The 12413-nt window shown below is 44.4% G+C and overlaps 1 protein-coding gene and 1 long non-coding RNA gene across 2 annotated transcripts in view; one reads left to right on the forward strand and one right to left on the reverse strand.

Moving 5' to 3' along the window:
• BAK1 (BCL2 antagonist/killer 1) overlaps positions 1-12413 on the forward strand; it is a 34330-nt gene that overhangs the window by 20759 nt on the left and 1158 nt on the right. Inside the window, exons 3-4 of the mRNA XM_081866264.1 lie at positions 9094-9229; positions 9327-9470. Of these exons, the coding sequence (XP_081722390.1) occupies positions 9094-9229; positions 9327-9470 (280 nt within the window). The remainder of the gene's footprint in view (positions 1-9093; positions 9230-9326; positions 9471-12413) is intronic.
• LOC309344101 lies at positions 7718-9081 on the reverse strand. Its single transcript, XR_014157618.1, has 2 exons — positions 8716-9081; positions 7718-8614 (listed from the first exon to the last, which is right to left on the reverse strand). It is a non-coding gene; the product is annotated as an uncharacterized lncRNA (long non-coding RNA).

Raw genomic sequence — 12413 nt, forward strand, 5'->3', positions numbered from 1 at the left:
ATAGAACAGAATATGCAGATTTGATGTATGTTTTAAAAAGCATTCTATATGAATATATTAAAAGCGTAAACCAGGTTGACAAATACACAAGTTGGCCTTAATGCTCCTGCTTATTAAGGTTGCCAACTTACTCGAGTAATGTTTAGAGGTGCAAAATGCATTTTAATCATGACACTATTTCCCTGTGCCGCCCATGTTCTCCCCATGACTCTGCCCCATTTCAGCCCTTTCATGGGTATATCTGTCACGGCAGTAGCATGTCTGAAGTTCTGTTGGCATGATGGTGGTGGTGCTCTGCCGAATCCTGTAGCTCGACCTTTCCCATCCTGGTGCCCACTAGATATTCTGGACTATCCCTCCCATCAGCCTCAGACAGCATGGTCAATAGCTGGGATGCTGGAAGCAGCAAAATTGGGTGGGTACCAGGTTGGAAAAGGCTGTTTGTTACAGTATATGGAACTTCAGTACAGGATTGTGCTCTGAAAGAGTGCAGTCTAACAGGAAAACAGTGACACTGCATAACAAGTGTGCTCATGGGCTGCTCTCATTCATTTCAACATAGCATGTGAGCAGGAAGGCTTCCTGAGGCATTGTGCCTTTCTATTTAAATCTTATTTTAAACAAAATGAAAATGGAGCAGCAAAACAGGAAAAGTTCGTGATGATTTGAAAATAGAAATATTTTCCGTTTCAAAGGTTTTGCTAACTTCGCATAATAGGTTGCCCCAAACCTTTTATATTTTGACCACGTCCTGTTTATAAAGCCAGTGTTTACAAAGCAAGATTTCTGTTTTCTTGTGTGAACCAGGCATGATTTCATCTACTCAGCCGAGCCCAAAGCACATTTGGTCGCTTCTGGTCACTCGAAGGCTGCCACCTCTTCCTTGAAATCCTTTGTTCCTAAGCGTTTTTCAGGTTATGTCCTCTGATGTTTGCTTTCCCCGTGTATGAAATTTGTTGTTGTTTGGTGCTCAGTTGACTCATCAGTGTTAGTGAGTCAACAGTTACAATTCAGCTAGATTTGTGCAAAGGGAAACATGCGGCGGCAGAAAGGGGAGTTCAGTCCTGCTTTCTGCAGCCATGACTGCCGGAGATCACACGGTGGGTGTGGTTTGCAGGAAATGTGGTGGGCCACGTTTGGCCAGCGGAACAGAGGTTCCCCATCCTTGATGCATAAGAGTTGCATCCTTCTTCTTCTTCTTTGGCAATCACTCATAGCCGAATAAGATTGTTTTCCATAAACACAGTTTTAACTGTGGGTCTGTGACTGTGGAGGCCAATTCTGGATCCCCACATCCTTCCACAGTGGGGACATAGATTTCCGGGCGGGAGCTGATCACGGCAAGGGTTTGCCAAACATGCCTTCCTCTTAGCACATTTCTCTCTTTCATCCTGAGTTTGCGCGTCTTCAAAGCCCATTACATCTTTGGTAAAGGCTGTTCTCCAATTGGAGCACTTGCAGGCCAGTTTTTCCCAGTTGTCGGTGTTTATACTACATTTTTAAAGATTTACCTTGAGAGAGTCTTTAAACCTCTTTTGTTGACCACCAGCTCCATGTTGGAGTTGTGTAACATTTGTAAGCAGCTTAATGTGTGGTTCAGCCTTACCTTGAGAGCAGTGTGTGCACCAGCCCCAGCAGCTGCCCCGAATATGGGGAGCTGGGCTGGAAACCACTGTTCACTTAAGGTGAGAGATCAACTCCCTTGTAGGTATACCTTTTGCAACAGTTAAATTTTGGTGTGTGGTCACATCTCACAATGTAATAGCTTGTCATCCTTTGTATAAACAGATCTCTCTCTGGGAACCTTAAAGGTTATCAGTGTTTTGTTTTGTTTTGTTTTGTTTTTTAAGTGACTCTAGTATTGGCAAGGTTTGACATCCCTAGAGAGCTTGGCTTGAAAAGGGGCATTATCAGGAACACCTGCAAGTTAGCTTTGCATATAAGTTCTTCCTCTGAATTTTGCTTCACATAGGATATTGGGTGTTGCTAGAATCTCCCTTCTCTATAGCAAATATTCAGTGGCTGGCCCCTGTGAGCAGCTGCAGAGTTCAGGAGATTGAAATAGCAGTTCACAGGGAGCAGAATTTTTATCAGGATTGTGGCAAGGGGTGAAAGGGTTAAACTCTGTGGTCCGAGTGCTTCTTGCTCCCACACATACCCCTGAACTCAGCTGCTGCTTTCCTTTTGAAAAGTGTGCATTCATTTGGCTGTGTTTGCCATGATGTACTGGATGCTTCTTGTTCCAGAAGAGGATGGAGACACAGGAATCCTTTTTTTAAAAAAAAGAACAATATTTGAAGACATGAGTGTTTTTTGTTCTCATTGTTTGCAACTTGTGGGTGGTTAGAATATTTGCAACCAAATTGTACCCTGAGATGAGTCAGCTGTATGGTTTCATTTTCACAAGACCCCACCCAGGACTGGTCTGGTGCAAGGCTTTTATTGTTTGATTAATTGACAGTGCCCGTTTCTGCTTTCAAATGCAGTTTTAAGGTTTGTATAACCAGATGTCTCTCTTAGGACGCCATGGTATCACTATTCCTTAAAAGGGACCCTGCTGTTTTAAGTGTTGGCATTGCCCTCTGCAAGGATCAGCATTGCCTTATCTAGTCTGGCCTGGCGAGCTGCTTGACCATTATCCTGAGGGGAGTGAGGTGACACCCATCATGGTTTGCCAGCCATGGGCAATCTTATCTTATTCACAGTAATGGTAAAGGTGAAGGGATCCCTGACCATTAGGTCCAGTCGTGACCGACTCTGGGGTTGCGGTGCTCATCTTGTTTTATTGGCCGAGGGAGCCAGCATACAGCTTCCGGGTCATGTGGCCAGCATGACTAAGCCGCTTCTGGCGAACCAGAGCAGTGCACGGAAATGCTGTTTGCCTATTTATCTACTTGCACTTTGACATACTTTCGAATTGCTAGGTTGGCAGGAGCAGGGACCAAACAACGGGAGCTCACTCCATCGCAGGGATTCGAACCACCGACCTTCTGATTGGCAAGTCCTAGGCTTTGTGGTTTAACCCACAGCATCACCCACATCCCTTATTCACATTAGAGCTGGGCAATATATCAATACATCATCCAAAACCAGTTTCAAGTTCATATCATATTTTTTACCTTGCAATATATTGTGAATAATGATTTGTGTGTACTACACAAAAATCACAATGTGGGGAAAACTGTGGAGCCAGCCATTGCCTCTACATAGCTCCATCCTTATTTCAGACATTGTGATTTATCAGTATATCACAAAGTTTTGCTGGTGATATATCATGTTGTTGAAAACCAGATGTCGCCCAGCCGTAATTCACATAGATATTCTGGTGAAATCTGTGCCTTGGGTCAACAGCATGGAAAGTGTAGAGCAGTTTATACTATGGCTGCCTTCACATGTTACTGTAAACCATAAGCTGTGGCATACCATAAAGGAATAAATTTCACTCAACTTCCCTCCTCCCCATTAATGTTGGAATGAATCAAGCCACATTTCGCATTAAGTCAAAAATGGGTCTTTCTTTGTTTCATTCCCCGCAAACCACTGTTGGTAAGCCAAGAGCAAACCTGGGCCACAGATCATTGTTAACCACAGTTCTTAGTTCCAGTATAATGCTAAGCCAGGGATCAGGGGTTGTTTCCTCACAATGCTAGCGGCAAGGAATAAATTGGATACATTGCATACACAGTAAGTGATGGTTTGTGGCTTATTATTATGGGCAAACACGGCTAATATCTTACTGAACGGACAGTTGCTTAGATGTTCACTTTAAACTGCCTAACCTACTGAACATATTCTTTGATGAAGCATCTTCCACCCCTCCCTGCTCCCTCCATCTCATGAAAGAGTTAGACCCTAAAAAGGCCAGGGGGAGGGGGAAAGGGCTCTTTCAATGAAAGTTATGCTTAAGAATTCCATGGCACTTTGCATCTTCATACTATAATGCAGTTATTGATTAACTGATGCAAATGACTGTTTAACTTCTTGGAAACTTGAACATGGTTTGCAGATAACAGTTCGGGAAATGTAGCATCCAGTCACATGACGTTTCAGTTTCTACTTCATAGCTGCTTCCCTGAAGTTTGGAGATTTGGTGGTAAAAAATACACTTCTCACTCCTTGTTACAAATGGCCAGGTTTCCTTTTGTGGTAGCATGTGCACCTCTGTAAAGTTTCTACATGGTAAATATAATCATGTGCAGCTTGTTGTGGTCATGTTTTAAGTTGTGCTGGGGAAAGATTTGATAACACTGCATACAGCAAGGAGCTAACTTTTCACCTGATTTGAAGCCTAATATAAACTTCCACTTGGGTTTGACGCGGGTGGTGCTGTGGGTAAGACCTCAGTGCCTAGGACTTGCTGATCGTAAGGTCAGCGGTTCGAATCCCCGTGGCCGGGTGAGCTCCCATCGTTCGGTCCCAGCTCCTGCCCACCTAGCAGTTCGAAAGCACCCCTAAGTGCAAGTAGATAAATAGGTACCGCTTTATAGCGGGAAGGTAAACGGCGTTTCCGTGTGCGGCACTGGTGCTGGCTCGCCAGTTGCAGCTTCGTCACGTGGCCACGTGACCCGGAAGTGTCTTCGGACGGCGCCGGCTCCCGGCCTCTTAAGCGAGATGAGCGGGCAACCCTAGAGTCGGTCACGACTGGCCCGTACGGACAGGGGTACCTTTACCTTTACCTTTTTATAAACTTCCACTTGGCCATGCTGGAGCCAACAGTGCCAAAGTATTCAGCAATGTGTGCAAGATTTCAGGAGCACTGTATAGTTTTACCTCCATTTAATAGATGGCAGATTTAGAAGGGCAGTCTGTGCAGGAAACTTGCTTCTGGACCCAAATGGCTCTTGCCCCATCAGAGAGTCATGAGAGGAAGGCAAAGGAAGGCACAGCTCTTCTGTATTAATAAGTCTTTTAGCAGGATCCGATATATGCTTACTAGGAAGTAAGTCCCATACTCACCAAAGCTTACTCCCAAGGAAACATGCCTAGGATTGCTGCCTTCGATGTGCATGCGCTAAGTGGCCTATGAGGTTCACACACTTCAGTAAGGATGATACATTTTTATGGTGCCCTTCCTGTGATGTCCTCAAGATGGAGCACATGGTCCCCTCTCCCCACATCCTCACAACCTTGTGAGGTAGGTGAGGCTGAGAGTGGCTGGCATAAGGTCATTTAGTGAACTTCATGGTTGAGCTGAGATTTCAACTGGGGTTTCCTCAGGTCAGTGCTGTATCTACTGTGCCAGGAATGTCCAGCTCCCAAGAGACTACGATCCCCCTGACAGGATGGCTCAGTTGGTTAGAGTGTGGTGCTGATAATGCCAAGGTTGCAGGTTCGATCCCTGTATGGGACATCTGCGTATTCCTGCATTGCAGGGGGTTGGACTAGATGATCCTCAGGGTCCCTTCCAATTCTATGATTCTATGACTGGTCTACTCCCACTATAAAAAAAATCTGGCAGTGATCTACCCATTGGATTGACTGGGGGAGGCTTCACCTAAGTCAGGGGTCGGCAAGGTTTACCTCGCCTGGGCCAGTTCACACCTGAGCCGCAATTTCCTGTGTCTGCACATACACGATTTCTGCATCACCGTAGACACGATTTCCGGCATCTGAGCATGCACAGACGCGATTTCTAGCACCGTGGAAGCGAGTCCCCACGCTGTGCCAGTTTAGCGCAGTGCGCAGGGACTCTCCAAGTGGCTGGCTCAGCCTACCCCTGACCTAAGTTGTTGAGCTTTTTAAATATTTTTTAAAAATTGTGAGATTGATAAGTATCACACAATCGACCAGGATCGTGATCGACCAGTTGGACGTGCCTGTACTATGCTACATGCTGGTTCTAACTTCATGGTGCGATACCTATCCTATTGTTGGAACTGATCTTTAAAAATGTATTCACAAAGTACAAAATAGTGGTTTGTTGTTGCTTATTTATATTTTGCTTTGGGACCCAAAGATCTCTGCGTATTAATACTACCTAGTATAGAATATACTGGAAGGCAGCCCTGTTTAGGGAAGTTTTTAATATTTAATGCTGTATTGTTTTTAACACTTGATTGGGAGCCGCCCAGAGTGGCTGGGGAAACTCAACAAATTATTATTAATTATTATTATTATTATTATAGGTTCAATAAATCAATCATCTACAGAAGGGAGAAAAGTTGCTAAATATATATTTGGTGGTTGATTGGCCTAAGACCATCTCACTCAACCCAGTCACCATCTTTAACCTTAGCTTTCAGCCCTGTATTCCCTATCCCTCTCTCAGGACATCAGGCAAGCAAACAGAGCCAACCGTGTCCCCTCCCCCGTTCACCACAGCCCATGCACAAAGAGGGTAGCTCCCTGCCCTTGCCCCAGTGTAAAAGGAAATGCTTTCTCTTGCTGAAAGATGGGATGGAACCTTCTTCCTTTCGGAACTTCCTAGTTAAAGCTGGGAATGCTAATGTGACTAGTCTAAAAGCTGTCCATTTGACTAAATGAACAGAGGTGTGCACACTCGTGTTTCCCGATACGGAAAGTCAAACTGAGTGGAGATGGTAAAATCCTTGCTGAGCAGACTCTGCCCTTGACTGTACTTGTCGAAAATCCATGGAATGTGCCTTGTCTAATCTCGCTGGTTGTGTCTGCAGTCTGGGTGCATAGCCAAACCTAATCATTTTGCAGTAGACCCAGATCTCCATTGAACATCTGAAAAAAAAAATAGCTGGCAGAAGACTGAATTTCCAGCAGTGGGGAAGGGTTAAGCATCTCTCTTCCTGCCTTCCCACTTCGTTTCACTCCCCTGCCAGCTGTTTGCGCCCCACAAGCTGGGATTCCAAGGCTCCTGCCTGCCTGCTAATAGGAGCTGGAGGATGAGGGTGAGTGCAGGGGAAAGAGTTGACTCCTTCCTCCCACCCCCGCCTTCTCTCTGTCAAATTGTGGTCTCCCTTTCCCTTCTACTTTGAGGCATCAGAGGCCTGCATTAAACCCTGATTTCCGGTATGACATGTCCGTAGGGCCTTTCACAGGATTTTTGCAGCTTTAAAGAAAGCCCAGTGCTGAGATGAGAATTGAGTAGACAGAGCTTTCCAGACTCGCCTCTCTGCTGAATGTCTAGCTTGGGCTCTGATGCACAGCAAAGAGGGAGCTGTCTCAGGGATCTTCCTATAAATGTTGATGGACTCACAACTCACATCAAACTCAGCCAGCATGGCCAATGGGCAGGGTTGATGGGAGTTGTAGTTCACCAACATCTGAAAAGCTACAGGTTCCTCATTCCTTATAGAGCTTCATGGATGCACCATCAGTAAATTGGCGTTCTCTGTGTTTCTTTTACAGTGGTACCTCTGGTTACGTACTTAATTCGTTCTTAACCTGAAACTGTTCTTAACCTGAAGCAGCACTTTAGCTAATGGGGCCTCCCACTGCTGACGTGCCGCCGGAACACGATTTCTGTTCTCATCCTGAAGCAAAGTTCTTAACCCGTGATATTTCTGGGTTAGCGGAGTCTGTAACCTGAAGCGTATGTAACCTGAAGTGTATGTAACCTGAGGTACCACTGTACTTAGTTGTTCAGTTCTCAGCCACTGCGTTTTCAGCTTCGACCTACTTCACAACTGTGACAATTCAAGCAGTAGACCTTAGAAAGGTTGGATTTTTCCAAGTCTGTACAACCACACCTAGCTCTGAGATGGAGTGTCAGAGAACAGTTAGTCTACCTTATTTTTTTTAAAAAAAAAACCACAACAGTATCTTCCCCGCCTCCTTTGTATCTGTAGGCAGAATTCCAGAATGCCACACCTTGTCTGTTTCCCGTCTTTCCTTGTTACCTGTAACAAAAACAAAAGTGAATCTCTGCCAGGGGTGAATCTACATTGAGTCAGGCGGTGCTTAGCTGGAAACAGCCCAGTTCCATGAAACCGAAAGAGATTAGAGTAATGAAATCCAAGTGCAAATTTGCTAAACTGATACAAGCCTGAGATTTGGGATTCCTCAAAACAGATGTGAGTCAACCGCTGCCACTGTTCTCCAGTGAAATTTTGCTTTGGTATATGTGCAACAGTTAAGGGTGTCCCTGTGCCAGAGGACAAGGCTCCTGCACCTTTAAGTAGTTATACAGAAGAAGAAAATTCAGCAGGTGCAGCTGATCAGGAATCTGATGCCTCAAAGTAGTTCACCTTGGGGCCAACTAGATGCAACTTAGTGTGCAAGTTTTTTGTTATATAAATAAGCAGCCACAAGGAAGTCTGAGCACCTTGGACCCTTGGGGTTAAAGAGTGTTGCTGTTGTTCTAAACCTCTTTCTCTTCCTGCCAGCGCTGCAAAAATCACTTCTCCAAACCTGCTATTTACATTCCAAGGGAAATTCCCATTGGGGCAATTGAATGGCATGTCTAGTTCAGTCCTTCACAGAATTGACAAACATGAAGACTAGCATATTACAACGCAGATGAAGCAATTATTAAATTGCAGAAATATTTGTTTTAAAAGGACCTCAAATACTGTTTATTAAAGTCATTAAAAGCACAAGAGAACAGGATGGGCTTGGGCTGGTACCTAAAAGATAGAAAATGAAGTGCTGATGGATTTTAGGGAAGGAGCTTGGGTGGATGCCACCACAGAAAAGGCCCTGTCTCCCACTGCTACTGTGGGAGTCAGTGGAAGACAGGAGTGCCTGGCGTGCTCTGGTCCATGGGGTCACGAAGAGTTGGACACGACTAAACGACTAAACAACAACCCACTGCTACTTGCTTAGCCTTCAAAGGGGGAAACCCAGAGAAGGGTCTCAAAAGCAGATCTCAGTTGGTGGCCAGGTTCATGTGGGAGAAGGCAGTTGAGTTCAGCTCCCATATATAGCAAGGATGGGGACTCCGTGACCCTCCAGACATTGTTGGACTCCATCTTCCATCAGCCCCAGCCACTGTGGCCAGTGGTCAGGTATGATGGGAGCTGTAGGAGGGCCACAGGCTCTCTAACTTTGCCCTAATAAATGCAATCCGATCAGAGTAAATATGCAGAAGATCAGGCTGGGAGCTGGAGCATCTGGAATACCACATGTTCTGCTCCAGATGGAGGTGCCTGTTTTCTTATCCTCCTTGTTGCCCTTTTGCAGAAGACCAGGTGGCACAGCAGACAGAAGAGGTCTTCCAGAGCTACGTTTTCTATCGATACCAACAGGAGCAGGAGCAGACTGGGCAGGAAGTGCCCATAGATCCAGAAATAGCTGTGATGCAGCCGGAGCATGACAAGTAAGAGCACATATTTGAAACCTATACCCAAAATGCAAGCCGGATGCCAGTCTGCCTCCACAGGCATGTCTAACACGGTCATTCGTCTCTTGGGCAGCATCAACAACCAAGTGGGCAGGCGCCTGGCCACCATAGGGGATGACATCAATGCACGGTATGACAGCGAGTTCTCTGAGATGCTGAAGTCACTGAAGCCCTCCAGGGACAATGCCTATGCGTACTTCGTCAAAATAGCTTCCAGGTAGGTCACCCAGCCTCTACTTTTCCCTCTCCAAAAAGTAAAAGGCTGGCTCAATTTTCTGATATGAAGAGTTCTCAGATGTTGCTCTGTTAGGTTCCCTCATAAGAAGAGGGAGAAGATTGAGACAAATTTTGGGCTTGTTGCTTTAATGTAGTTTGCTTTGATTTTATTGATGTTGTTTTGGTTTTAATTGAGATTATTTCTTTTTTAAAAAATCTGTTTATTTAGTTAAATAAAAACATATACATCAATAACCTATAACAATAAAGAAATAAAGGACAACAATATGACTGAACAAAAATTAAACATACACAAGACATATAGAGAGAGAGATTTGGGTCATTGCATTCATATTCTCTGGGAAAAGAATAATGATAATGACGACAACAATTGGGGTTGGAGGACAGCAACTTTTAAAACGTACTTGTTTCATTTATAAATATCAGGCTATTGTCCTCCAGGTCTTACGATGTTCTTGCAGGTGAAAAATTACTAAGAATTCCAATAGTAGCATATTTCACAAAAGTCATTACAGAAAAGTGGGTGATTAAAACAGGGGAGTAAGTGTGAACTAGATACGTAACTGCAGTTTTTAGGAAGAGACTTCATGCCCATTTTTTGTCCTTATTAAGGAAAAAATGCTGCCACTACAAGGATTCCATCTTGTCTGTCATTTTCTGACCCACACAGCTTTAATTGCATGTTCACGCCACTTGTGTGAGCAAGGTAGGAGATTTTGCAGAAACTCTGCTCAAAGTAGTGAGCCCAAACATCTGGACCCTCCCCGTGCCATGTTGCAAAGTGAAGGGATCAATCCATTCCCTCTTGCCAAGGTCTTTCTAAACCAGCAGGCAGGTAGGAAAATTACCATAGGTGGTCTGGCGACAAAGCAGCTTTGTTGCGGCCCTGAGCTTGTGCATGGTGGTCAGTTGCCAAAAGAAGGATTTGGGTCAGAGGTCTCCCTCATAATTCTCTTTCTGCTCCCTGACCCACAGCGCATACATGCCTATAGACGGGTGCACCCATACTCGTTCCCTGTGAATGTTGTTTAACTGTCTCTTGTGTCCTCTCTTCCTGCTCTCCCCTCCTTGGGAAGCCAAGCAGCGTTGCTCTCACCCCTTTGCCACCTTGAGGTGGTCAGTGTGCTGCAACCAGGTAAATTAACCTACAGTGCTTTCTCTTCCCTCTCTTTCAGTGATGATGTGTGTGTGAACTCTCTCCATTCCATACCTATGCCTGCTGAGCTTTTTACAATGGCACACAAATCTTCAAGGTTATGCAACCTAATGAGACATGCTTCCATGTTTAAGTCTCATTTTGTCTTATAATTCTGTTGTTGTTGTTTTTAAAAAAAAAACACAACAACCATCACAAAAATAATGATAATCCTGTTGTGATTTTTTTATTATTCTGCCAGTAAGCCAAAGGGGTTCTCTGAGCAGCTAACAATCAAGTTGAAATGCATGTAAAATTCAGTTAAATATTAGCCAAGTTGACTGGCAAGCATCTCTGAGCATCCTGCAAAAAGAGGTGGCATAGTTCTGGTGCCACCTCAGAAAAGGCCCTACTTCTTCCCCCTAAAGACTGTGGTACCCAGAGCAGAGCTATCCTGAAGATTTAAGTGCCAGAGCAGGCATCATATGGGATGTGTCTTGCTGTTTATGTGGATAGCAATTCTCAGCTTTCACAAGTCTTATTTTTCCCCTTTTCTTCTTGGATGCCAAAGGCATCCAAGTATGTGCTGCTTTGCTACTACAGTGAACACTGTTTTCCTTCGACCATGTTGCTGGCACTTGAACACAGGGTCAAATTTATTTGCTGGGTTATTCAACTGTAGATTATGGGCACCTCCAGTGTAAATGGCGCCATGGGTTACAACTGAGGATAGGATTTGCCACAGCCCATCACTTTTTGTGCTTTTCATTGCCACAGATCAGTGCTTATACTTCGCAGTATGAACATAATGTGGTGTTGCAGCTGTACAAACAGAAGAAAATTCGTTTTCTGCTTAGATGAAATTACATGACTGAGCCTTAACCCTGTTCCAATATGACTTTTGGAAGCAGATCTCATTATATTCTTATTTTTATTTTTATAATATTTATTACTTACCCTTTGCCAGCAGGTCCCAAGGCAGGTTACAACAATCTAAAATTCAGAATTAAAACAGCTAAGGCAGTACTGGCTTCAAGCAGAATTTAGGGGAGAGAGGTACCATTTGAAGCCACAGGTGGGGAGTACTATATTTGCGCGTGTGTGCTTTTAAGTGTAAATTTATTACAAAGTTGTTTCTTCATTTTTATTTGTATGAATATTAGTATATTTGTATGAATATTATATATATTTAAAAAGTCATCACCACCTGCAGAATGAAATGACAGTCCATTCTGCCGACTTGGGATGCTTCTACCTCTTTTTATTGCATGTTATAGAAGGAGCACCTCTCCCAATATCTCCCACTTCAAGTCTTACAATCTGGAGGAGGCCTTACTCCTGGTCCCACCTAACATGGTGACTTGGGGTAGGGCCTTCTCTACTGTGGCCTCCCAGCTGTGGATTGGCCACACATTTTCATAGTCAAGTAAAGACCTTTTCGTTCTGTCAGGCGTTTGGGGAGGAGTGAGCTGAGAATTGTTCTTCATCGTGATTCTTAACTGTAAAATAGATGTTTTCGTGGTCTCTGGTCCCTCCCCCCCTATATATTTGCTGTGTTGTCGTATTTATCATTTGCTGTACACAGCCCGGGGATCCCTTTATGATGAAAGGTAGATTAGAAACAGAATGAATGAAACCTCACTTCCAGAGGAGTTGCAGCCCTTGAGAAGCCCACGTGGCTGGCCTTCCGGGACGCACACTTCTCAGTTGTAGAAAAGTACCTGAATAGAAAGTATCTACATTTTAGTAATCTGTGTACATTTGGATTCTTGGAAGGAACAGCTTGAA

This window comes from Podarcis erhardii (genome assembly GCF_964252035.2).
Source record: "Podarcis erhardii genome assembly, chromosome: 6".
In the NCBI taxonomy this organism is placed as follows: domain Eukaryota; kingdom Metazoa; phylum Chordata; class Lepidosauria; order Squamata; family Lacertidae; genus Podarcis; species Podarcis erhardii.